Source organism: Oryctolagus cuniculus, chromosome 18 (assembly GCF_051225735.1).
Source record: "Oryctolagus cuniculus isolate XC-2025 breed Fujian yellow rabbit chromosome 18, ASM5122573v1, whole genome shotgun sequence".
NCBI classification, from domain to species: Eukaryota; Metazoa; Chordata; class Mammalia; order Lagomorpha; family Leporidae; genus Oryctolagus; species Oryctolagus cuniculus.
In genome coordinates, this window is record NC_142884.1 from 73,284,464 (window position 1) to 73,307,604 (window position 23,141).

A 23,141-nucleotide genomic window follows, 5' to 3' on the forward strand; every position below is an offset into this window, starting at 1 on the left:
AACGCACACCCCTGGGAGGCAGCAGATGGCTCAAGTAGTCGGTCCCTACTACCCGTGTTAGGGACCCAGGCTGATTCTAGGCTCCTGACTTCAGCCTAGCCCAGCTCTGGCTAAGGTGGGTGCGGGGCGGGGGGGGGGGGGGGGGGGGCTCCAATAGAAAAGGAAACAAAGTTGCTAAGCCTTCACTGGACAAGGCCGCTGAGCCTTTGCTCGAGTTTGCCGCACTTCCGCATCCCAGTGACTCAGCGTTTCCAACAATCCAAGATGGCCCCCGGGGGAGGTACCTAGCCTGACAGGAGACTTCCGTATTCGTGAACAGTATGTCCTCAGCTGCGATAGGCCCTTAAGGGCGTGCCCGGCTCATGGCCTGCCTTACCTTTCAGCTGGTTGGCTCGGTTCCCTTGTGCCCTGGACAGCCCCCTTTCTGTGTCTATAAAAGCTCTTCCCCTCCCAATAAAGTTGAGAACCTGGCTGCGCCCTGGGTGTTGACTTATCTCCTGGCTCTGGTGTGGTTCCTTTGCTGTCGACACTCATCATCCCGCTCGGCCCCTGAGCTCCCCAGGCTGGCCCTGAGGAGCTCTACTGGACCTGCTGCCCTGTGAACGAGCAGCAGGTGGGCATCTGGGGAGTGAACCAGCAGATGGACAGTATCTCTTTGTCCTCTCTGCCTTCCAAATAAAATGAAAATAAGTGCATTTAAATTTTTTCACTAGAATAAACTCTTAATTCTGTATTTTCTAGAAACTTTTTGAAGTACTCTCATGTCAGCTGTTCTTTGCTCATTCACCTTCAGGAAAGCCAGATCCGTGTGTTTCTGATTCTCATAAGACCAAGGGGAAATTAATGAAAAATTGGGTAGGCTTACATCAGACACTGAAATTTGAAGATGCTTTTGATCTGAGGAAAATGAACTAGTGATATAGGCTCTTTTATTAATACTAGCAAATGATGACCTTATATTCTTGTTTAGTCCTGTAGGGCCTCGATTTTAGAATGTCTCGATTAATTCTACTCCAAACCTACTCATCAAACAGTGTTGTCTCATACAGACTCCGGAGAGCACTTTCTATCTGGTCCATCGGAAGTGATGCTTCTCAGACTTCCAGAGAAGAAGAACAAGTAATTTGGGGGAATTTAGGGATGAAGTTGGGACTTCTTTCTTCCTTATATCCCACAGTATTATCTGTGTGTTGTCATCAGAAGTGTGCTGACACCCACTGATGAGTGCGAACACTAGGAGAGGACAACATACACCTCCTTTCTACTCAACATCTAAGTGACTGAACTGCTCAGCTTTAATCTGGCGTCTTGAACAAGATATTGGCAAATAAAATGCTCTTAAAGCCAAAGAAGAAGCGTAGTTTTGTCATGCTTCAATCCAGGACGTTGTCTGAGATGTTGGAACTGTGTTTATTAGCAGATACATGTGTACAGTAGCTTACACATCGACAGAAGCAGACTGAGATCCTTGGGTTGTGGTTCTCAACAACCACATCAGTGCCACATTTAGAAGCAAGTGTGTGTGCACGGAACAAGGCCTAGGCTGTGTGAATGAATAAAAGCAGCCTTATTTATGTAACACTTAACTGAGACATGACCAATACTTACTCAATTCTTTCAATGACAGAAGAAAACATATATTGCCTTACTAACAAATAATGAAAAAAAATTGTAACTTTATTCTAAATCCACAAAACCCAAAAGGCAAATCTGTTGCCATGATCCTTCATTAAATGTAGGTACTGGGGCTGGTGCTGTAGCGCAGTAGGTTAATGCCCTGGCCTGAATAACTGGCATCCCATATGGCTGCCGGTTCTAGTCTTGGCTGCTCCTTTTCTGATCCAGCTCTCTGCTGTGGCCTGGAAATGCAGTAGAAGATGGTCCAAGTCCTTGGGCCCTGCACCCATGTGGGATACCCAGAGGAAGCTCCTGGCTCTTGACTTCAGATGGGCTCAGCTCTGGCCGTTGCAGCCATCTGGGAAGTGAACCAGCGGATGGAAGACCTCTCTCTCTCTCTACCTCTCTGTAACTCTGTATTTCAAATACATAAACTAAATCTTAAAAAAAAAATGTAGGGACTATGTAGCAAGTAAATATTACAGGACGTAAAGCTGTACAAAAGAAACCACAACAACAAAAAAAGTTTAAAAGTGATAACTTTTTAGTTTATCAGTGAAACAAATATTTCTGAAAATGGAAAAACTTGCTGAAAAAAATATCTCCATAGCAACTCTGTTACTCTCAGAAGTACATATATCACCTCTACACAAACCAACTCTTTTTTGCTTTTGGGCTAAAGGAGAGAGCTGTTCACCCGGATGTCTGCGTGAGACCCTGCTGCCAGCTCTGCATCTTCTCGCTGTGTCGCCCGAGTGCTCATGGTGATCCACGCTCTGTCCAGGTCCTGGGTGAAATATTTGGTTTTATGATTGCGTCCCAAACAAGCAGCTGCTTAGGACTGAATTTGAAATTGATCCCTGTCCTACTTTATCTTCTTCTTTTTCCAGTGCTGTAATGAGAAATTTAGTGACTTCAGAAAAGAGAGCTTATGTTACAATAGAAATTTGACAGGAGTCAGTGCCTCTGAGTTGATCTCACAAAAGGCTATTTTTAACCATCAAAACTCCCCTCAAGAATTTTTTCCTTATTTACTAAGTGGGGATGAGTGTTTTGCCTGGCACCTGATATCTGATTGCTTAGTCCATTGCCATGTCTCTGTCTCCTGACCCCAGGTCCTGGCTTTGACCTGGCCCAATCCTAGCCATCATGGACACATGAGGGGGGAGCCAGCTGGAGGGAACACATGTTGTCTGTCTCTAATTTAAAAAACAAAATTAAAAAAGCATACAAAAATCAATATTTTACATTTTTGAGAAGCCATCCAAACTGACAAACTATGCTTTAGAAATATTATTTCGGCTCACAGAAATAATGTTTTTTCAGCTATATTTGAGAATTGAATGCTGTTAATTACAAGCTAGTATTTTGTTTCTGTGCACCTTATCTGGTAAGATGTTGTATATCTTTAAACCATTTATATCACTGTTCTGTAACAAAATGTCTCTAAGTAGTAAAAACTGTTCAGGCTTAAAGCTGTTTAAATAGTTACCATATTGATGTGTCTCTCTGACATCTGCTTTCATGAAATTTACACTAGAGAAATCAGTCTGAAAATTTCAGTGAACAGCCAAAGACAGCCATGAACACTAACAGGGCCAAGTGGTTTTATCCCAAATTCAGCATTAAGAGCACGTGCAGATTAAAACACAGAGAGGTTTCATGGAGATCAGTTCTGTGGTGCTGAAAAAGAGACCACAGTATGTTTCCAACTTCACTGTCCTCACGTTTTAACAGGAAGAGAAACTTCCATTTTAGAAGATGCATTTTAGAAGGGGGAGAAAGGTTCCTGGTTTAAGCTAAACAAAAGGGGTAGGGGGTGTGTGTCACTTTGATACATACACGTGAGGGGCAGATTTGCCAGTGGGTACAACGGTGAGCCAGCACAGTACTGGCTGTGTAGGCCAGTGAAAGAGAATTCTGGCATTAACTGCACACTAACAAAATTATCTTGAAAATCTTGCCAGAGCAACAACACTTACTCTTCTGAGGGAGGGATAAGGGATGCAACAGCTCTTGCTTGCACTGCTGTTAGGACAGAATGTCCCAGACAAAGGCAGGCTTGTGGTCACTTCTAAGGGGCATGCAGGCAGGTACCACCAAAAGACAAGATGGGACCAGAGCACAACAGAGCACACCGTAGGAAGCCCTACAACTCAAGAGGAGCTGTGCCTTACAGGAGGAGGTGTGAGTTTCCTGCCTTCCCTTCCCATGTGTGTTGCGGGTTCTGCCTCCCCCTCTGAGTAAAGCTGTCAGAGAAGATGCCAACAAGGACCATCTGTCCTAGAATCACTGATTCCCTAAAGCAGTGGTTCTCAGGGCCAGCACTCTGGCGCAGCGGCTTAAAGCCTGGCTTGAAGCGCTGGCATCCCGTATGGGCGCCGGTTCTAGTCCCGGCTGCTCCTCTTCTGATCCAGTTCTCTGCTATGGCCTGGGAAAGCAGTAGAAGATGGTCCAAGTCCTTGGGCCCCTGCACCCACGTGGGAGACCCAGAAGAAGCTCCTGGCTCCAAGCTTCGGATTGGCACAGCTCCGGCTGTTGCGGCCATCTGGGAAGTGAACCAGTGGATGGAAGACCTCCCTCTATCGCTACCTCTCTCTGTAATTCTGTCTTTCAAATAAATAAAATAAATCTCTAAAAAAAAAAATAAAAGCAGTGGTTCTCAATGGGGGCAATTTTGCCCTTGGGGGTCATGTGGCAGTATCTGGAGACGTGGGTTGTCAGAGCTGGGAGTGCTGCTGGCAGCTGGTGGGTGAAGCCCAGGAATGCTGCTCAATATCCCATAATACACAGGACAGCCCCCACCCCAGAGAATGACCCAGCCCAAACTGGCAATAGTGCCTTGGCTGAAAAGCCCTGCCGACAGATGGCTACAGGGTGGAGTGGAGCTCCAAGCACTGCTGCATGGGTAGTATCAAGCTGGGCCACTTGTTCCTCAAATGTAATTCTACATGTAAGAAATCATGTTGCTTAGATAGTATGTATAGGCCGGCGCCGCGGCTCACTAGGCTAATCCTCCGCCTAGCGGCGCCGGCACACCGGGTTCTAGTCCCGGTTGGGGCGCCGGATTCTGTCCCGGTTGCCCCTCTTCCAGGCCAGCCCTCTGCTGTGGCCAGGGAGTGCAGTGGAGGATGGCCCAGGTGCTTGGGCCCTGCACCCGCATGGGAGACCAGGAAAAGCACCTGGCTCCTGGCTCCTGCCATCGGATCAGCGCGGTGCGCCGGCCGCAGCGCGCCGGCCGCGGCGGCCATTGGAGGGTGAACCAACGGCAAAGGAAGACCTTTCTCTCTGTCTCTCTCTCTCACTGTCCACTCTGCCTGTCAAAAAAAAAAAAAAAGAAAGTATGTATAAGGGGGCTGGCGCTGTGGCTCACTTGGTTAATCCTCCACCTGCAGCGCCAGCATCCCATATGGGTGCCGGGTTCTAGTCCCGGTTGCTCCTTTCCCAGTCCAGCTCTCTGCTGTGGCCCAGGAAGGCAGTGGAGGATGGCTCAGGTGCTTGGGCCCCTGCACCCGTGTGGGAGACCAGGAAGAAGCACCTGGCTCCTGGCTTCGGATTGGCACAGCGCCAGCTGTGGCGGCCATTTGGGGAGTGAACCAACAGAAGGAAGACCTTTCTCTCTGTCTCTCTCTCTCACTGTCTATAACTCTGTCAAATTAAAAAAAAAAAAAAAGTATGTGTAATGAGAAAATGTTGTGTCCTTGTTATCTTGGGTCAGAGATTTTAAAAGATCTCTTTTTAGGGTTTTTACTATCAGCAACTTCTGAAATGTATAATTTGAAATTTACTTTGTACTGCCAGTGACCAGAGCAAGGCTGATCAAAACTGGGACAGAAGGAACTGTTCACCGTTTGGAGTATCCAGTCACGTCTGCAGGCAAGTCAACGGCGCGACAGTGGCAGAATTGGGAAATACCCTGAGATAACCCCTCCTCCAGGGCAGAGGCAGCACAGCCCAGTGTCAAAGTGTGGGTGTGGCAAACAGCTACGTCTCCTAGCGGTTCTCAGCTCCCAGGAAATGGGAAGATGCTTCCACTTTTACTTAGTGCAGTGGATACTGGAGTTACCCTGAGACTGTTCACAGCTTTGCTCTGGGAGACTGAACTTGTAAAGTGAACTTCTTCCTGAAACACAAAATCAGCACAAGAGTCATGGTCTTTACCCCCATAGCGATGGTGTTTACAGTCGTGTAGTGGAAGTTCAGGCAAAGCAAGATGAGGCATTATTTTGAGGGCTGTTAAAGAACAAAGACGTGTTGAGTGTCCAAATGAGAGGATTCTGTATGATTTCTGAACAGTCAGTCATTAGAGGGCAGTTACCCAGCTATTTACATTGCATCAGACCATTACGTGCAGGAAAGTCACGTTTCTGCTGGAGTTGAACATGCGTGAGCTGGGACTGTGCACTCCCACCTTACAGCAAGAACTCTGTCTGCTCTACACTACTGCACCAAGGTAGCACTGGACACAAGCGCAGACACCCCATGCAGCCCGCAGGCCCGTGGCTGTGCCTGCCCTGGCCGGCTGGGGATGTCCACAGTGAGAAGACTGGGGCTTCTGGACCCCAGCCCTAAAGCTCCTGAATTGGGAGGGAGGAAGTGAAAGCAAATTTGATTCGAATCATTTTGGTTCGAATCACTGTATAGCATGGTCTTTGAGGTACAGGCAAATTTCACAATAGAAGGCAGAGTGGAGAGTAAAATGAACAAAGCTGAACTAAATTTAAGGGTGGCCGACCAGAGTAGCCCAAGGTCTATGTGCTTGTCCAAACACAGCCAGGCCTTACTCTGATGTAAAGTCTTCCCTCTGGCCGGCGCCACGGCTCACTAGGCTAATCCTCTGCCTGTGGCACCGGCACCCCAGGTTCTAGTCCTGGTCAGGGTCAGGGCGCCAGATTCTGTCCTGGTTGCTCCTCTTCCAGTCCAGCTCTCTGCTGTGGCCCAGGAGTGCAGTGGAGGATGGCCCAAGTGCTTGGGCTCCTGCATCCACATGGGAGACTGGGAAGAAGCTCCGGGCTTCAGATCAGCGCAGCTCCGGCAGTTGCAGCCATTTGGGGAGTGAACCAATGGAAGGAAGACCTTTCTCTCTGTCTCTACCTCTTACTTCTGTAACTCTACCTCTCAAATAAATAAATAAAATCTTTTAAAAAAACATAGGCTGAAGACTGACATAGGGAGCTCTCCATGGTTGGAGTGAAGGGGGCTCGTGGTTGGCACAGTGGTGAAGACAATGCTTGGGACACCCACATCCCATGTCTGTGCCTGGGTTCAAGTCCCCTTTCCATTTCCAATTCAGCTTTTTGCTACAGTGCATTCTGGGAGCCAGCAGATGATGGCTCAAGTGTTTGGGTCCCTGCCACCACACGGGAGACCCATATGGAGTTCCCTGTTCCTTTGCTTCAGCCCAGCCCAACCCCAGCTGTTGAGGGCATTTGGGGAGTGAACCAAAAGATAACAGATCTCTTTCTCTCTCGCTGCCTTTCAAATAAATAAAACTTAAAAACCAAAACCAGGCCTGAGGTGAGCAGGCCTGAGGTCGACGAGGCTGGCAGCACCCACCTTGTGCCATGCTCGCCCCTCCAGGACTCTCCCACACATTCCATGACACATAGCTGCAGGCGGCATAGCTAGCACAGCAGAGGACCAGTTTGGATGCCCTAGCTAATCTGAGCAAAAACTGGAACAAGGCAGGGGTGGGGAACCTTTTTTCTGCCAAGGGCCACTTGGATATTTATAACACCATTCATGGGCCATACAACATTATCAACCTAAAAATTTGCCTGCTATATAGATTTATTGAGTTTCAAGTCTTGCCCGTGGTTGCCCTGGCAGGAATAGACCAAATGATTTTGCATTGTTACACAATCTATTGGCCAGAGGTTCCCCCCCACCCCAGCCTGAATGGACTTCACCCATAGAGAAACAGGCTAACATAGGCTGAGGCCAAGAAGACTCCAAGGGGCTTCCTGGATGACCCGAGAGGCTACTGGAGCAAAGAGATGCCCTAATGCAAGACTTTTTTAATCCATTCACAGAGGACTTTTCAAGTAAATATTTTGTTAACCATATTAATTATGTGCTCAAAAAGGATGCTACCAATCTTTTCCTTTTTGAAGTAAACTCACTTTTTCCATTTCCTACTTTTTTTTTTTTTTAATTTGACAGGTAGAGTTATACACAGAGAAAGAGACAGAGAGAAAGGTCTTCCTTCTGTTGGTTCATCCCCCAAATGGCTGCTACAACTGGCGCTGTGCCAATCTGAAGCCAGGAGCCAGGTGCTTCTTCCTGGTCTCCCATGCAGGTGCAGGGCCCAAGCACTTGGGCCATCCTCCACTGCCCTCCTGGGCCACAGCAGAGAGCTGGAGTGGAAGAGGAGCAACCGGGATTAGAACCCGGCACCCATATGGGATGCTGGCGCCGCCGCAGGTAGAGGATTAACCAAGTAAGCCACGGCGCCAGCCCCGATTTCCTACTTTTAACAAGTATATAGAATATTTCTGAATACTAAAAATAAAATTTGCTGCAACACAATTTAGTTTATTTGCCTAAATATTGTGATTTAGGATACTGGCTAAATTTTAATTTCATAATTGCTAAAAAATAAAAGTATTTCCTTCTGTTACCCCATAAAAATGTCCAGGATGGCAACTCTTTTTTTTTTTAAGTTTTTAATTAATTTATTTGCAAAGCAGTCCAAGAGAGATCTTCCATCCACTGGTTCACTTCACAAATTCCAGCAACAGCTAGAGCTGGGCCATTCCAAGTTCCAAGACCAGGAACTCCATCCCGGTCTCCCACATGGTTGGCAGGAACTCAAGCATTTGGTCCATTATCTGCAACCTCCTAGGCATGTTAGCAAGAAGCTGGACTGGAAGTTGGAGCAGGACTCAATCCCAGACTCACAGACACTCCAATATGGAAGCAGCAGCTTAACCTGCCGTGCCACAGCGTGCACCCCCAGATGATGCCTCCTGAACATAAGTGTTATCATGCATGATGCTATTTCTAAATGAGTCAGACTAAAATGTACTAATCTTTACTACACTTGGGTCTCCTGCCTTGTTGAGAATGACCCCCGCTTCATTCTTTGTTATTTTATGTTTGCATCTAAGTCTGTAGAATATACTACATATCTGCACAACCAAAAAAATCCACTGTAACTTCGATCAGTGTTTTCAGACTGCCTCACCTCCTCAAGAGGTAGCTGTATCAGGCTGAGTGGGGCTGGCCCCTCGCCCAAGCTGGGACACACCCTCACTCTCAGACACTTCTTAGACTGAGTTCATGCATTCATCTGCTGTTTTAAGAGGGTGCCTTCAAAAATCCACAGCCTTAGCTGGGCAGACTGCTGGAGCCAGATGGTCCTCAAACAGTGCCCGGCCCAACACCACACCGTCCAGAAACAATGGGCAATCAGGCCTCCTCCTCCGTACAGAATCCAAAGGGTTCCGTTATGCAGGAAAGAGAGGGAAAGAAACCCAGAGTTGATACTAGACTGTAAATGTGAGTTCAACCTCAGTAGGCAAACTCCCTTCTGACCAGTGTTAAGCCACAGTCATTCCAGCATTTCTGGTGCTTTCTAGAAGCATACCAACAGAAAGAGACCTGGGCTAACAGACAAGACATTACAGAGTTACAAGTATGGAAAGCAAACATTTACAGTGAAATTCTATCTGCCCCATCAATTCTGGATGGAAAATCCAGAATCCAAGTACAAAGCACCTTAAGCAAATTCAAACGATACAATTAAAAGTAGCTTAATGGCTATTCATGTGACAAAATAGCAATGTCAGAACATTTGTCTATGTAACATCACTTGGCATTTAAAAAACGTATGAAAGTTTAATTTATGTACGGCCTCAAGAAATATGCACTGGAGTAAATGGAAGGCAGAAGGGAGGAGTAACAGCCGCATTCCAAAAGTGCCTGGGGCTGAGGCTTCCCCGTGATGTACGCTGAGGAGGGAGAAAGCACATCATGTGGTGGCAATCACAGGGCTCACTCCCTAAACAGCTACTTAGTCTTAACCGGTTTCTCAGGATGGATTTTGTGAAGCTGTGGCTGTAACTTCCAGACACAGAGATCAGTGCTGGGCTGCAGTGTGAGGATGTGACCAACTGGACATCATCAGAGCAGACGACGGACAGTGACTACCACAGAAGTGACAGAGCACGTGCTATCCCGGACACTTAGGAAAGAAGCCTATTTACATAGACACAGGCTGGGGTTTTCTGTTAAAACAAGGCACCAGGGAATGGGTATTTAGCCTTGTGGCTAAGACCCCCCACAACCCATATTGGAGTGGAGTCTGATTCCCAGGTCCAGCTCCTGAATCCAGCTTCCTGCTGATGCAGACTCTGGGGGCAGCAGTGATGGCTCAGAGTTGGGTTCCTGCAACCCACACCCTTGGGAGACCCAGAATGGCTGCAGCCCTAGCCCAGCCCTTAGCTGCTACAGGCATTTAGAGAGTGAACTAGCTGGATGAAAGACTTCTCTCTCTTGATGTTGCTATCTTTTCTTCCCTCTCTCTTTATCTCTCTGCATCTCAAATACATAAAATGTAATTTAAATTTTTTTATAAAAGCAATGTTTCAAATCTTCATTGCAAGAGAAAAAGAGGCGGCAGGCGCCGCGGCTCAATAGGCATTTAATCCTCCACCTAGCAGCGCCGGCACACCGGGTTCTAGTCCCAATTGGGGCGCCAGATTCTGTCCCGGTTGCCCCTCTTCCAGGCCAGCTCTCTGCTGTGGCCCGGGAAGGCAGTGGAGGATGGCCCAGGTGCTTGGGCCCTGCACCCCATGGGAGACCAGGAGAAGCACCTGGCTCCTGCCTTCAGATCAGCGCGGTGCGCCAGCCGCAGTGCGCTGGCCGTGGCGGCCATTGGAGGGTGAACCAACGGCAAAAGGAAGACCTTTCTCTCTGTCTCTCTCTCTCACTGTCCACTCTGCCTGTCAAAAAAAAAAAAAAAAAAAAAAAAAAGAGAGAGAGAGAGAGAGAGAGAGAAAATGAGGCAAGAGTGAGAAACAAGGCACTCAGTTCAAGAGTGGGAAACAGTGAAATTCTATCAACCCCATCAGTTGAAGATGGTTCAACGGTGGGAAACAAGGTACTTAGCTAAGGCATTGGGGTGGGGAACAAAAGTCCCTACCAGACACCCCTGTACTGGGGAAGGGCAGCATGGAGGGAGGCCGTGGGATTCCCCACCTTCCCCGGAGCTTCTACTAGGAGTGCAGGCTGAAAGCTGCAGAGGCAAGACGGGTGACCAGTTCGCATTTGGTAAATGGCAGAAGTAGGCATCACATACACTTGGTGTTCCAGAGGAAAAAATCCAAACTCATCCGAGGAAGCTCAATTTCCTCCAGCTCTACCGTGAAAATAGCAAGAGGGGAGCAGGGGGAGGAAGGGAATGAAGGCAGGAGGAAAGAGAGTATGGGGGAGGGGAGTGAGAAAGAGTGGGATGGGAGCAGGCAGTGGAGGAGAGGAGGAAGAGAATAAATGCCAGCCATGCTCATGCCCAGGGAATTCTATTGACAGCTTAGAGGAACCTGTGAGAGGACACGGGGATGACAACTCTGCTCACTGTGAGGGACGGCAGGAGAGCTCCGGGCAAAACTCTGCTGTCCAGCGTCTGGGGCCTGTCGTCCTCCTGGGCCCCCGTGACCCCGTGCTTTTGCGTATTCACGGGAGGTTTCTGCATCTTGGCTTTGAACTTAGCTTTGTAGTGTTGCATCCCCTGCCTCTGCAAAAGCTTCAAGGTGGTGAGATAGTGAGCGGTGCTGGGGCTGGGCAGGCACATCTGCTTGTTTTCAGGCAGGGAGCATGGCTCGGGATCGGACAGCAGGGACGTCTGGGCCCCTGGAGACAGAAAAGGCCGCACGTCATTGACCTTCAGGTGCCTAGCCAGCTTATGGGTCTCTCTTCACCTTCCCCACCAATGGTTTTCAACCCATATGCACGAACCACACACTCATCCTTCTCCACACTCGGCACCTTCTCTCCCAACTGCAACAAAAAGTTCTTACTCTTATCCAAGCCGTTTGGGGGTGAAGCTTTCAGGGGAGGCAGAACCAAGAGGGCCTTGGAAGTCAGGGAGTCTGAGATGGATAGCCCTCTGTCGGCGCCTCCGCCGGGACTCCTGGGTGCCTTGCCCCTAACAGTCTTGGGGACGGCCCAGTCTTCCATGCACCAAATAAACTCTTTGATTTGCAGGCTTTTTTTTTCTCCATGAATGTAGGTGGGAAAGTAGATTTTGCTAATCTCCCTGGAAGCAGTGGTGGGGCCCTGGGGAGGCCCCTGACTCTGGGAGGGGCTGCTCTGATCCTTCTCCGAGCCTACCTCAGCTACAGCCCCTGCCTCCAATTTCCCGGGTCCCGCGGGAGGCCTGGCCTCGAGGCTTCCTTGGGGGAGGTTGAGACAGAGTAAACAGCTGCTGTTGGCACTTTCTCCTACCCTCGCCTTTTTTAGCTTCTTTCGTGGCCAGATGCAAGCAGTTGGAGAAATCTTCCCCCAGCCTTGGACCTGCAAATAAAGCAGCATGTTACCCTCACACCAGTGGCCCAACCTCCAGCGGCCCCAGGCAGAGCACATCTCCTTCGGAAGGCCTGTTTGAGCCAATATTTCTCTTAAAACTGACTCACTTTTCACAGACTTTCAATATCTATGTTAGCATCACACTAACGAGTATTTATTAACCCTAAATACTAGCAACAGTATGGTTAACAGTAAGATACTAAGCAATAATGTCACTCTATGTGCTGATTGTATTTCTTTTAAGATACACATTAAATTCAGAACTATTAAAATCAAAACTGTCCATACTTGTCCCACCTCCAAGGATTTCTCGGTCTTGTTTCCCACGCGTGGGGAAGTCTATGGCTGGGAGGATCTGGTGGAAGAGCAGTGAGCAGAGGCAGGGTTCCCCAAGCACACGCACACCCATGCCACTCACAGCCCCCGTGGGCTGACCTAGCCAGAGGCTAGAGGGTTGCCACATAAAAATAAAAGACCACATTTGAGGTCTACTCCTGCTAAATAAATTAGACGTTGTTCATCTGAAATCCAAATTTATTTGGGCATCATGTATTTTCCTTTACTCAAGTCTAGCAACCCTACCTTTAATCACTGGATTAGACCAAGATCCCTTATAGCTTTACATTTAGGACTCTGCCATTGATTCCAAGAATGCTTTAAGAATAAACCCACGTTTGAGAAAATACTAGTAGGGTGAATCCTGCTTGCCCCCACTTGGTCATCTTTTTATGAATCCATTTTTTTTTAATTTTTTTAGCTGATGTGCAGGAAGCACAGTGAATACCTAGAACTGTGACACTGATGAAGGGAAATCTCATCCACGAAGCCTCATTTCCTTACAGAGACGTGTCATACCATCCTTTGGGCCTCTGCTGGGAAAGTAAAATCAAGTCTTAAATAATGCCTTTTTTTGTTAACTTTATTGTTTTATTTATTTAAAAGGCAGAGTTAGAGAGAGAGAGAGGAGAGAGAGGGAGAAAGAGAGAGTCTTCCATCCACTGGTTCACTCTCCAAATGGCCACAATGGCCAGAACTGGGCAGATCCAAAGCCAGGAGTCAGGAGCTTCCTCTGGGTCTCCCATATAGGTGCAGGGGCCCAAGCACTTGGGCCATCTTCCACTAATTTCCCAGGTACATTAGCAGAGAACTGGATCAGAAGTGGAGGAGCTAGGACACAAATCAGCACCCATATGGGATGCCAGCACTGCAGGCAGTGGCTTTACCCACTATGCCATGGTGCCGGCTTCAAATAATGACTTTTAATTGTATCCTTTAAGTATTGTAGATGTAGGACAGCACTATAGCATACCTCTGTGAAGGTATCCTCTGTAAAATATCTCATACCTGCTTTATGATGCATAGTAGTGACCGTGCTTTATCAGCATTATTTTTTTTTTTTTATTTATTTGACAGGTAGAGTTATAGACAATGAGAGAGAGACAGAGAGAAAGGTCTTCCTTCCATTGGTTCACCCCACAATGGCCGCTACGGTCAGAATTGCGCCGATCCGAAGCCAGGAGCTAGATGCTTCCTCCTGCCCTATGCGGGTGCAGAGGCCCAAACACTTGGGGCATCTTCCACTGCCTTCCCAGGCCACAGCAGAGAGATGGACTGGAAGAGGAGCAGCCAGGAATAGAACCCTGTACCCATATGGGATGCTGGTGCCATAGGCGGAGAATTAACCAAGTGAGCCACGGCACCAGCCCCCAACAGCACTATTTTTTTTAAAAAAAGATTGTATTTATCCTCTTCCAGTCCAGCTCTCTGCTGTGGCCCGGGAGTGCAGTGGAGGATGGCCCAGGTCCTTGGGCCCTGCACCCACATGGGAGACCAGGAGGAAGCACCTGGCTCCTGGCTTCGGATCGGTGCAGTTCGCCAGCTGTAACATGCCGGCCATAGCGGCCACTTGGGGGGTGAACCAACGGAAAAAGGAAGACCTTTCTCTCTCTCTCTCTCTCTCTCTCTCTCTCTCTCTCTCTCTCATTGTCTAACTCTGCCTGTCAAAAAAATAAAATAAAAATAAAATAAAAAAATAAAAGATTGTATTTATTTATCTGAGAGGTAGAGTTAAAGACAAAGAGAGGTAAAGACAGAGAAGTCTTCCATCTACTGGTTCACTCTTTAAATGGCCACATTGGCCAGGAGCTGGGCTGATCCAAAGCCAGGAGCCAGAATCTTCCTCTGGGTCTCTCTCACCGGTACAAGGGCCCAGGCACTTGGGCCATCTTCTACAGCTTTCCCAGCCCATAGCAGAGAGTTGGGTCAGACTAGAACCGATGCCCATATGGGATGCTGGTGCCACAGGTGAAGGCTCAGCCTAGTAGGCCACAGCACCAGCCCCATAGCAACACTATTTTTTTTTTTTTTTTTTTTTTTTTTTTTAGCAACACTATTTTTAATGTTATTCTAGAATGTTTCCTTTCCAGATGATTGAGAAGCTAATAAAAAAAAAATGTGGTGCTAGGTACCACAACAGTAACAGAACCTTGCTATTTTGAGGGGTTTTGTTTTTCTACCTTTTTTTAAGAAATGGAGTGTGCAAGATAGCTTTATAATTTTGTTTAGATGTCTCTAGAACCTGGAAAAGCTATTGCTGCTAAGGATACATAATGTATTACTATTACTGGTCTTTACTTTTTTAATGTTTATTTATTTATTTGAAAGAGTTACACAGAGGAGAGACAGAGAGAGAGAGGGAGGTCTTCCATCCGCTGGTTCACTCCCCAGTTGGCCACAACAGCCAGAGCTGTGCCAATCTGAAGCCAGAAGCAAAAAGCTTCCTCCAGGTCTCCCACGCAGGTGCCAGGGCCCAAGGACCTGGGCCATCTTCCACTGCCTTCCCAGGCCATAGCGGAGAGCTGGATTGGAAAGTGGAGCAGCCGGGTCTTGAACCGGCATCCATATGAGATGCCAGCACTGCAGGCGGCAGCTTTACCCACTATGCCACAGTACCAGCCCGTATTACTGGTCTTCATTCACACACACACACACACACACACACACGTTTATAATTGAATTTTTGGAAACTTTAGCTGTGCTGTCAACTCCGAAAAAAGTACCCCAGTTCACAGGGTGAAGTTGCATTGTACAGAAATTAACAGCCGTATTGGTCTAGAAGTGTTCATTTTTTTCCCATTTGTACAAGGGTAATGCAGTGTATCAAATATATAAGGTCTTATCTACATGGCTCTGATTACAGAATAAAGTATTCTCTAAAAATAATGAAAAAGAAAAAGAATAAACCCACAGGGTTCTGAGTAAAATCACCAGAAAGGAACCTGAGGTTTGCAGAGGGGTTAGCACAACAGTTAGGGCAGTCAGGTTCCCCATCTGGGACCTGGATGGCAGCCTTGCCTCGGGCACACCTGGGATGCTGGTTCACTTCAGATGTCAAGGGGGACTGAAGACAACCTGGAGAACTAGCCAAGCACTACTTATTTTAATTAACTAATTAATTAATTTGAAAGGCAGAGTTATAGAGACAGACAGAGACATCTTCAATCTGTTGGTTCAGCCCCTAATGGCTACAGTGGCCAGGGCTGGGCCAAGCTAAAGGCAGGAACCTACAGCTCCATCCATCTTCCACTGCTTCTCCTAGGCCGTTAGCAGGGAGCTGGATCGGAGGCAGAGCAGCCAAGATTCGAACTGGCGCCCACATGGGACGCCAGTGTTGCAGGCAGAAGCTTTGCCTGCTAACACAACACTGGCCCAACAGCATTGCTCACTTCTGGATGGGGTTACGGAGGCACTCAAAGAGGAGGTAACGTTTTGTCAGGGTTCTCCAAAGGAACAGAGCGATAGGGTAAACAGAGAGACAGATAAATAAGAAGGGACTGGTGAGGGCTCAAGCAGTTGGGAGCAAGAGAAGTCCCAGGACAGGCAGTTGTGCCTGCTGGAGACCCTGGGATGCCCGTATCATGGCTTCATCCAAGACCAGAAGCCTCCAAAGAGGGAAGCCAGTCGTGAAATCCTCAGTCTGAGGACACAGAACTGAGAACCGAGGGGCTGCTGGCGTGAGGCCCGGAGTTCTGATGTCCAAGAGCAGGAGAGCAAAGGGAGACAGCGAGGACGCTGCCCCTTCTCTGCCTTTGTATTCTCTCTGGGCGCCAGCAAATTGGAAGGAGTCCGCCTACAGTGACGGTAGGTCTCAGGCACTCAGCCCTCCACGCACAACACACTCTTAAGTAATGCCTGAGGGCTGGCACTGTGGCATAGCCGGTTAAGCCGCCACCTGCAATGCCAGCGTACCATGTTAGTGCCAATGTGGCACATGTTAGTGCCAATCTAAGTCCCAGCTGCTCCACTTCTGATCCAGCTCCCAGATAATGTGCCTACAAAAGCAGCAGAAGATGCCCCAAGTGCTTGGGCCCCTGCACCGATGTGGGAGACCCAGAAAAAGCTCCTGGCTTCTGGCTTTGGTCTGGTTCAACCCTGGCTGTTGTGGCCATCTGGGGAGTGAACCAGAGGATGGAAGATCTCTCTATCCCCATGCCCCTCTCTATAACTCTGACTTTCAAATAAATAAATAAATCTAAAAAAAAAAATGGTGGGACAGTGCTGTGCTGTAGTAGGTTAAAGCCCAGCGTGCAGTGCCGGTGTTCCATCTGGGCACCAATTCAAGTCCCAGCTGCTATATTTCTGATCCAGCTCTCTGCTGTGGCCTGGGAAAGCAGTAAAAGAGAGACAAAGCCCTTGAGCCCCTGCACCAGTGTGGGAGACCTGGAAGAAGCTCTTGGCTCCTGGCTTTGGATTGGCCCAGCTCCAGCCATTGTGGCCATTTGGGGAGTGAACCAGCAGATCAAAGACCTCTCTCTCTCTCTCTCTCTCTCTCTGTTCCTCCCTCTCTCTGTAACTCTGTCTTTCAGATAAATAAAATAAATCTTTAAAAAAAAAAAAGTAAGTAAGGTTGTTATATAGCTGCTTCACATGGCTACTCAAAGGCTGAATGAGCAATTAAAGCAATGAGTACAAAGCTGTCCCTATAATAAGGGCCAGACATTCTCAGTAACAGGTATGGCTATATCATCAGTGCAATTTTACCTCTGTTCCAGGAGTTACTCTTTTTCCCGACTGCACAATTTTTTGGTAATATTAACTGTTTCAGGAGAAACATCTGCAGTCAACACACTGAGGTGCAAGATCTAACTAAGAGACTCACATCACTGTGTTCCTAAAGTCGCACTTAGGAATGCATGCAGTTTGCATTCCTTAAATAAAAGGCTTCTTTGGGGAAAATTAAATTAAAAAGAAAAAAAGATACTCACTGCTTCTTCCCAGCCAGTCCCAATGACGAACTCACTGGCTCTTCCATCTTGTTCAAGCGTCAGGTCACTGATACTGAGAAGGCAGCACACGTGACTCCTCTCACTCCTTTCGTCTGGACAAGAGCAGCTCAGCTCCGTTTCTTCTGTACTTTGGATTTCATTGCTGTCTAAATCAGCCTCATTTTTCTGACAAAGATCCATTACCAGTAAGGTTGCTTGTAGTTTTTAACATCTTCTTTCTGAAGTTTAAAGAAATGCAGACTGAGCAGAGTTTTACATATGAATTTGTTTAAAAGGAAATTCAACACCTGGGTGAAATGTTTCTATGACACAGTCAGAAACAGACTGAGAGCAAACACTGCAATAGATGAAACCAGCTCCTACCAACCACTGACTTTATAAAAGACAAGGCCATTTTAATTACAGGCCACATAGCAGTGAGGGACAGGCGCAGTCACGAGTCAGTCACCGCCAGCCGGCCTCCTCTGCCCGCCCTGACAGCCCTCTGAACTGGCTTGTGGCGCTGGTGTCCGGCATAGCGTTACGCGCCACTCGGACACCCGCCTCCCAGGTCAAACCTCGGCCTCCATTCGGCTTCCACTGTGCAGGGGAGTAACCGGGTCAACGCTGGAAAGCAGAAATCTCCCTCCCTCTCTCTCTCCGGTTGTCTCAAAGTTAAACCCGTGCACCACTCAACCTGCACAATCGGTCCCATTTCCAAGAGTCGAACCTCTCCATGTTAAAAATGTGTACCGTATTACTATGCCTACAGGGCACAGCAACTAAACCAATCCATTGCCAGCTCTTCCTTAATTAATTCACTAAGTGCCGGACACCGGGAACAAAATGGCAAAGCAGAGTGTCAGCTCTGACACAGCTTAGAAACGGGAAAGCACAGGTCTTCCAAGGCACAGCTCACGTGTCCCTGCCAAAGCCCGAGCGCGCCCCTCTCGGCTCCGCCCTCTCCCAGAACAGCCCCGCCTCCTGCCAGCAGCCCCGCCCCTTTCTCCCGGGGCCCCTCCCCTTTTCCCATGGTTCTCCTTTCCTCGCCTAACTCCTCCCCTTCCTCCAGCAGTTCTTACCGCGCCACGCGACGCCTGCCCTTCTTCCAGTGGCTGCCCCCGCAGCAAGCTCCACCCCCGTGCCCCGCCCCGCCCCACAAGAGCAACGCCCCTCCAACGGCTCCGCCCACTGGCTCCGCCCTGCTTCTCCCAAGTCCCGCCCACGTTTCGCCCGGCGCCTAAGTCCGCGCTGCCTCTCCCTCTCGCCTGAGAGGGTCCCTTCCTCTCGAAACGAGTGGTCAGGGACCTTACCCCGGGGACGGAGAAGCGGCCGCTCACACTCTCACGTGGGGCCTGGCGGGGTGGAAGGACCCAGGGTGGACCAGGACGACCCGGACAGCGACTGGCGGGGCCGTCTCCCGGGGTTACGGTCGCGTTGGGGGCGGGCCCGTTTGTATGTGCTGCGGAAGTGACGTAGGCAGCCTCACGCGACAAAGTTGAGCGCCCGCCGGCCACGCGTTCCCGGCAGGCTCCGCGGCGCCGCGGGTGCCTGAGGCGGCTGTGCGGGGGCCGCCGTCGCGGGACCTGTAGGCCGGGACGTGAGCGCGGGGCTGCGGGCCCAGCGGGAGCCGAGTCTCCTCACAGACGTGCGCAGCTGCTGCTGGCGGGACGGAGCTCCTCAGCCGTGCGCCGTCGGCTTGGGGCCGGCTGGCCGGTCGGGGCACCCCTGGAAATGGGTATCGGCGTGTTTTATACGATGAGGGAGCGCAGCCGCGTTCTAGAGCCAGCGGCTCGCGGAGGACCTCGCAGAGCGCCCTGCCCGTCACGCGCGTGGTGGTAGCCCCCGCAGAGCGCCCTGCCCGTCACGCGCGTGGTGGTAGCCCCCGCAGAGCGCCCTGCCCGTCACGCGCGTGGTGGTAGCCCCCGCAGAGCGCCCCTGCCCGTCACGCGCGTGGTGGTAGCCCCCGCAGAGCGCCCCTGCCCGTCACGCGCGTGGTGGTAGCCCCCGCAGAGCGCCCCTGCCCGTCACGCGCGTGGTGGTAGCCCCCGCAGAGCGCCCCTGCCCGTCACGCGCGTGGTGGTAGCCCCCGCAGAGCGCCCCTGCCCGTCACGCGCGTGGTGGTAGCCCTCGCAGAGCGCCCTGCCCGTCACGCGCGTGGTGGTAGCCCTCGCAGAGCGCCCCTGCCCGTCACGCGCGTGGTGGTAGCCCCCGCAGAGCGCCCCTGCCCGTCACGCGCGTGGTGGTAGCGCTTGCGAGCGCCCCGAGGGGCGGCCCGAGGACCCCACCTCCGGCCTCTTCCCACAGCTCCGCTTTCTGGTTTAGAAAGCGGATCATTTCTGCTGTAGAAAAACAACGTAAGTCCCTTCCCGCGCTGTGACAGAGGCGTTGGCCGAGAGCCCGGGCGACAGCTCCTCGTTAACTCCCAGCCCACGGGGGCTGTGGAAAGGCTCCCTCGAGAGCTGTGTGTGTCGCACCGTCCTAGTATGTCGGAACAAAGGACTTTCCTAAACTGCGACGACTACCTTTTTTTTTTTCCTACTTAAAATACTCCTGTTTGTATCCGAATGTATTTCACAACCTGCAAAGAAGGTTAGCCTGTAAAATGCATCCAAAGTCAAATTTCGCTAGTTAAAAATTTTCATCATAAATAGTAGCAAAGGGTGTAATACCCAGAGTATTATGGTTGTTGACTTGTTAAGAAAGATTTACTCACTAGGCTAATTCTCCGCCTGCAGCGCCGGCACACCGGGTTCTAGTCCTGGTCGGGGTGCCGGATTCTGTCCCGGTTGTCCCTCTTCCAGGCCAGCTCTCTGCTGTGGCCAGGGAGTGCAGTGGAGGATGGCCCAAGTGCTTGGGCCCTGCACCCCATGGGAGACCAGGAGAAGCACCTGGCTCCTGCCATCGGATCAGCGTGGTGCGCCGGCTGCAGCGCGCCGGCCGCGGCGGCCATTGGAGGGTGAACCAACGGCAAAAGGAAGACCTTCCTCTCTGTCTCTGTCTCTCTCTCTCTCTCTCTCTCTCTCTCTCTCTCACTCTCTCACTGTCCACTCTGCCTGTCAAAAAAAATTTTACTTGAAAGGCTCGAAAGGTAACAGAGGGGAGACAGATCTTCCATCCTCTGGTTCACTCCCCAAGTGGCCGTAACAGCTTGTGAAGGCAGGAGCCAGGAGCTTCTTCCAGGTCTCCCATATGGGTGCAGGAACCCAAGGACTTGGGTTATTTCCCACTGCTTTCCCCCGGCACTTGAGCAGGGAGCTGGATCTGAAGTGGAGCAGCCGGGACTTGAACCGGTGCTCACATGGGATGCTGGCATTTCAGATAGCGGCTTAACCCACTACACTAAGATGCTGGCCCCAAATGTTGACATTTTAAATAATACTATATCACTCTTCTAAACATTCGAAGAGAGAGCTGGCGCTGTGGTGTAGCAGGTCCTGCAGCGCCAGCGCCCCATATGGGTGCTGGTTCTAGTCCAGCTGCTGCACTTCTGATCCAGCTCTCCGCTATGGTCTGGGAAAGCAGTAGAAGACGACCCAAGTCCTTGGGTCCCTGCATCCACATGGGAGACCTGGGGGAAGCTCCTAGCTCCTGCCTTGTGGCCATTTTGGGAGTAAACTAGTGGATTCTATCTCTCTGTGTCTGTGTAACGCTGCCTTTCAAATAAATAAATAGGTGTTTTTTTTTAAGTATTCAAATAAACCTTAATCCATTGGCAATTTGGCACCCATCAACATCGAATTTTGTTTATTTAGAGAGCTCTGCTCTACAGGTTCACTCCCCAAATACCTGCAATGGCCATGGGCCTGAGCCTGGTTGGGGCTAAGCCCGGCTAAAACTAAACCGAGGTCTTCACATATATGGTGGCATGTAATCACTTGAGCCATCGTCACTGCAGCCCAGGGTCTGGTCTACATTGGCAGAAAATTGGTGTCAGGAGCCAGAACGGAAACAGGGCATTTCAAAAACTAGGCAAATGCTCACTCCAGTACCTATTTTAAAAGTCATGGATAAGCTGGTTAAAACATGGAAGACTTTCTACTGCTCGTTTCCTTAAGCTCATAATTGTGGGGTTTTTTTTGTTGTTGTTGGTTTTTTGTTTGTTTGTTTGTTTGTTTTTTTAAGGTTTATTTAATTTGAAAGGCACGGTTAGGAGACACAGAGATCTTCCATCTGGCTCATTCCCCAAATGGCAGCATCGAACAAGCCAGGCCAAACCTAGGAGCCAGGAACTTCATCCCTGCCTCCTGCATGGGCTTCAGGGGCTCAAGCATTTGGGCCATTCTCTGCTGCTTTCTCAAGTGCATTAGCAGGGAGCTGGTGGAAGTGGAACAGTCAGGACTCAAACTGGTGCCCATATGGGATGCCAGCACTGCAGGTAGTAGTTTAACCCTCTGTGCCATAGTGCCAGTGCTATAACTGTATTATAATTGTATACTCATTCTACTTCTTTACAAAATTTTATTCTAACATTTAAGAGTAGTCTCAGCAGCTAAACACAATTTTAAAAAAACCTGTAAATTGAACATGAGGGATGGGTGTTGTGGCACAGTGGGCTAAGCTGCTGCTTGGGACACCCACATCCCTAATCAGAATGCTGGCTCTGGTCTTGGCTGTTCTGCTTCTAATTCCAGCCGCTTGCTAACACATCCTGGGAAGCAGCAGATAATGGCTCAGATGCTCGGCCCCTGCTATTCATATGGTAGACCCAGATGGAGTTTGGGCTTCCAGCTTCAGCCTGGCCCAGGCCTGCCTGTTGTGAGCTTTTGGGGAGAGAACCAGCAAACAAGAGATAACTCCTCTTCTTAAAAAAGAAAATAAATAAATAGAAACATTAAAAATTCTCATAAGGCCAAAACAGTTAAATTTCCCCTCCATAACTACTTTTTTTCTTAGAAGATTTATTTATGTATTTGAAAGGCGGAGTTATAGAGAGGCAGAAGCAGATAGGTCTTCCATCTACTGGTTCACTCCCCAAGTGGCTACAATAGCCGGAACTGTGCTGATCCAAAGCGAGGAGCCAGGAGCTTCTTCCAGGTCTCCCACATGGGTGCAGGAACCCAAGGACCTAGGCCATCTTCCACTGCTTTCCCAGGCCGTAGCAGAGCTGGACTCAAATCAGTGCCCATATGAGATGTCAGCACTGCTATGCCACAGCGCTGGCCCCACACATAATTACTTTTATTCCTACTCAGTTGCCAATAGAAATGTATTACACATGTTGGTAAATATTCAGAGAATGTTAAAGTATAACAGAAAGAGACTGCCTCCAGCCTCCCAAATCCATGTTATCTATGCCTAAATATTACATATTGCTGAAATGAGAGTCCACTACAATTTTATTGCAAATTTTTTCATAGATATAAGCTCCCTTGTTCATATGAGGATACAAATTAAAGGGTTTAGTTACAGCAGTCTCCCAAGCTTTTTAAAACTTTTTTACACTGTAACCCCATAAACATTCACCAAAAATACCTCACATTCTATCAGCTGCTTACCATGTAGTTGGGTCCTCCAATTGTTGAAAACAATTTCATACCACCCAACTAGCAGAATTTGGTAGCCAGTCATAATGCTAATTTCTCAGTGTCTGAAGTTTACTGAAAGTCTTAACTAAGACTTACTAAATGTGAACCACTTATTCTGCTTTACAGAATGAAACATTGCCCAATTCTGGAACTGCAAATAAAACTGAGAAAATGTTTTCCTAAACAATTATCAAAGAGGCTGACT

The 23,141-nt window shown here is 49.2% G+C and overlaps 1 protein-coding gene and 1 long non-coding RNA gene across 2 annotated transcripts; one reads left to right on the forward strand and one right to left on the reverse strand.

The window, feature by feature from the left end:
• Window positions 1-2,416: 2,416 nt before the first annotated feature.
• On the reverse strand, window positions 2,417-18,869 carry C18H16orf46 (chromosome 18 C16orf46 homolog). The gene is given in 5 exon segments (XM_051847034.3): window positions 2,417-2,509; window positions 11,195-11,526; window positions 11,529-12,132; window positions 17,409-17,647; window positions 18,722-18,869. Coding segments are annotated over 4 exon segments (1,164 nt in total). The 5' UTR covers window positions 17,610-17,647; window positions 18,722-18,869; the 3' UTR covers window positions 2,417-2,482.
• Window positions 18,870-18,933: 64 nt separating this feature from the next.
• On the forward strand, window positions 18,934-23,131 carry LOC127491338 (uncharacterized). Its single transcript, XR_007919977.3, has 2 exons — window positions 18,934-19,146; window positions 23,063-23,131. It is a non-coding gene; the product is annotated as an uncharacterized LOC127491338 (long non-coding RNA).
• The last annotated feature ends 10 nt before the right edge of the window (window positions 23,132-23,141 follow it).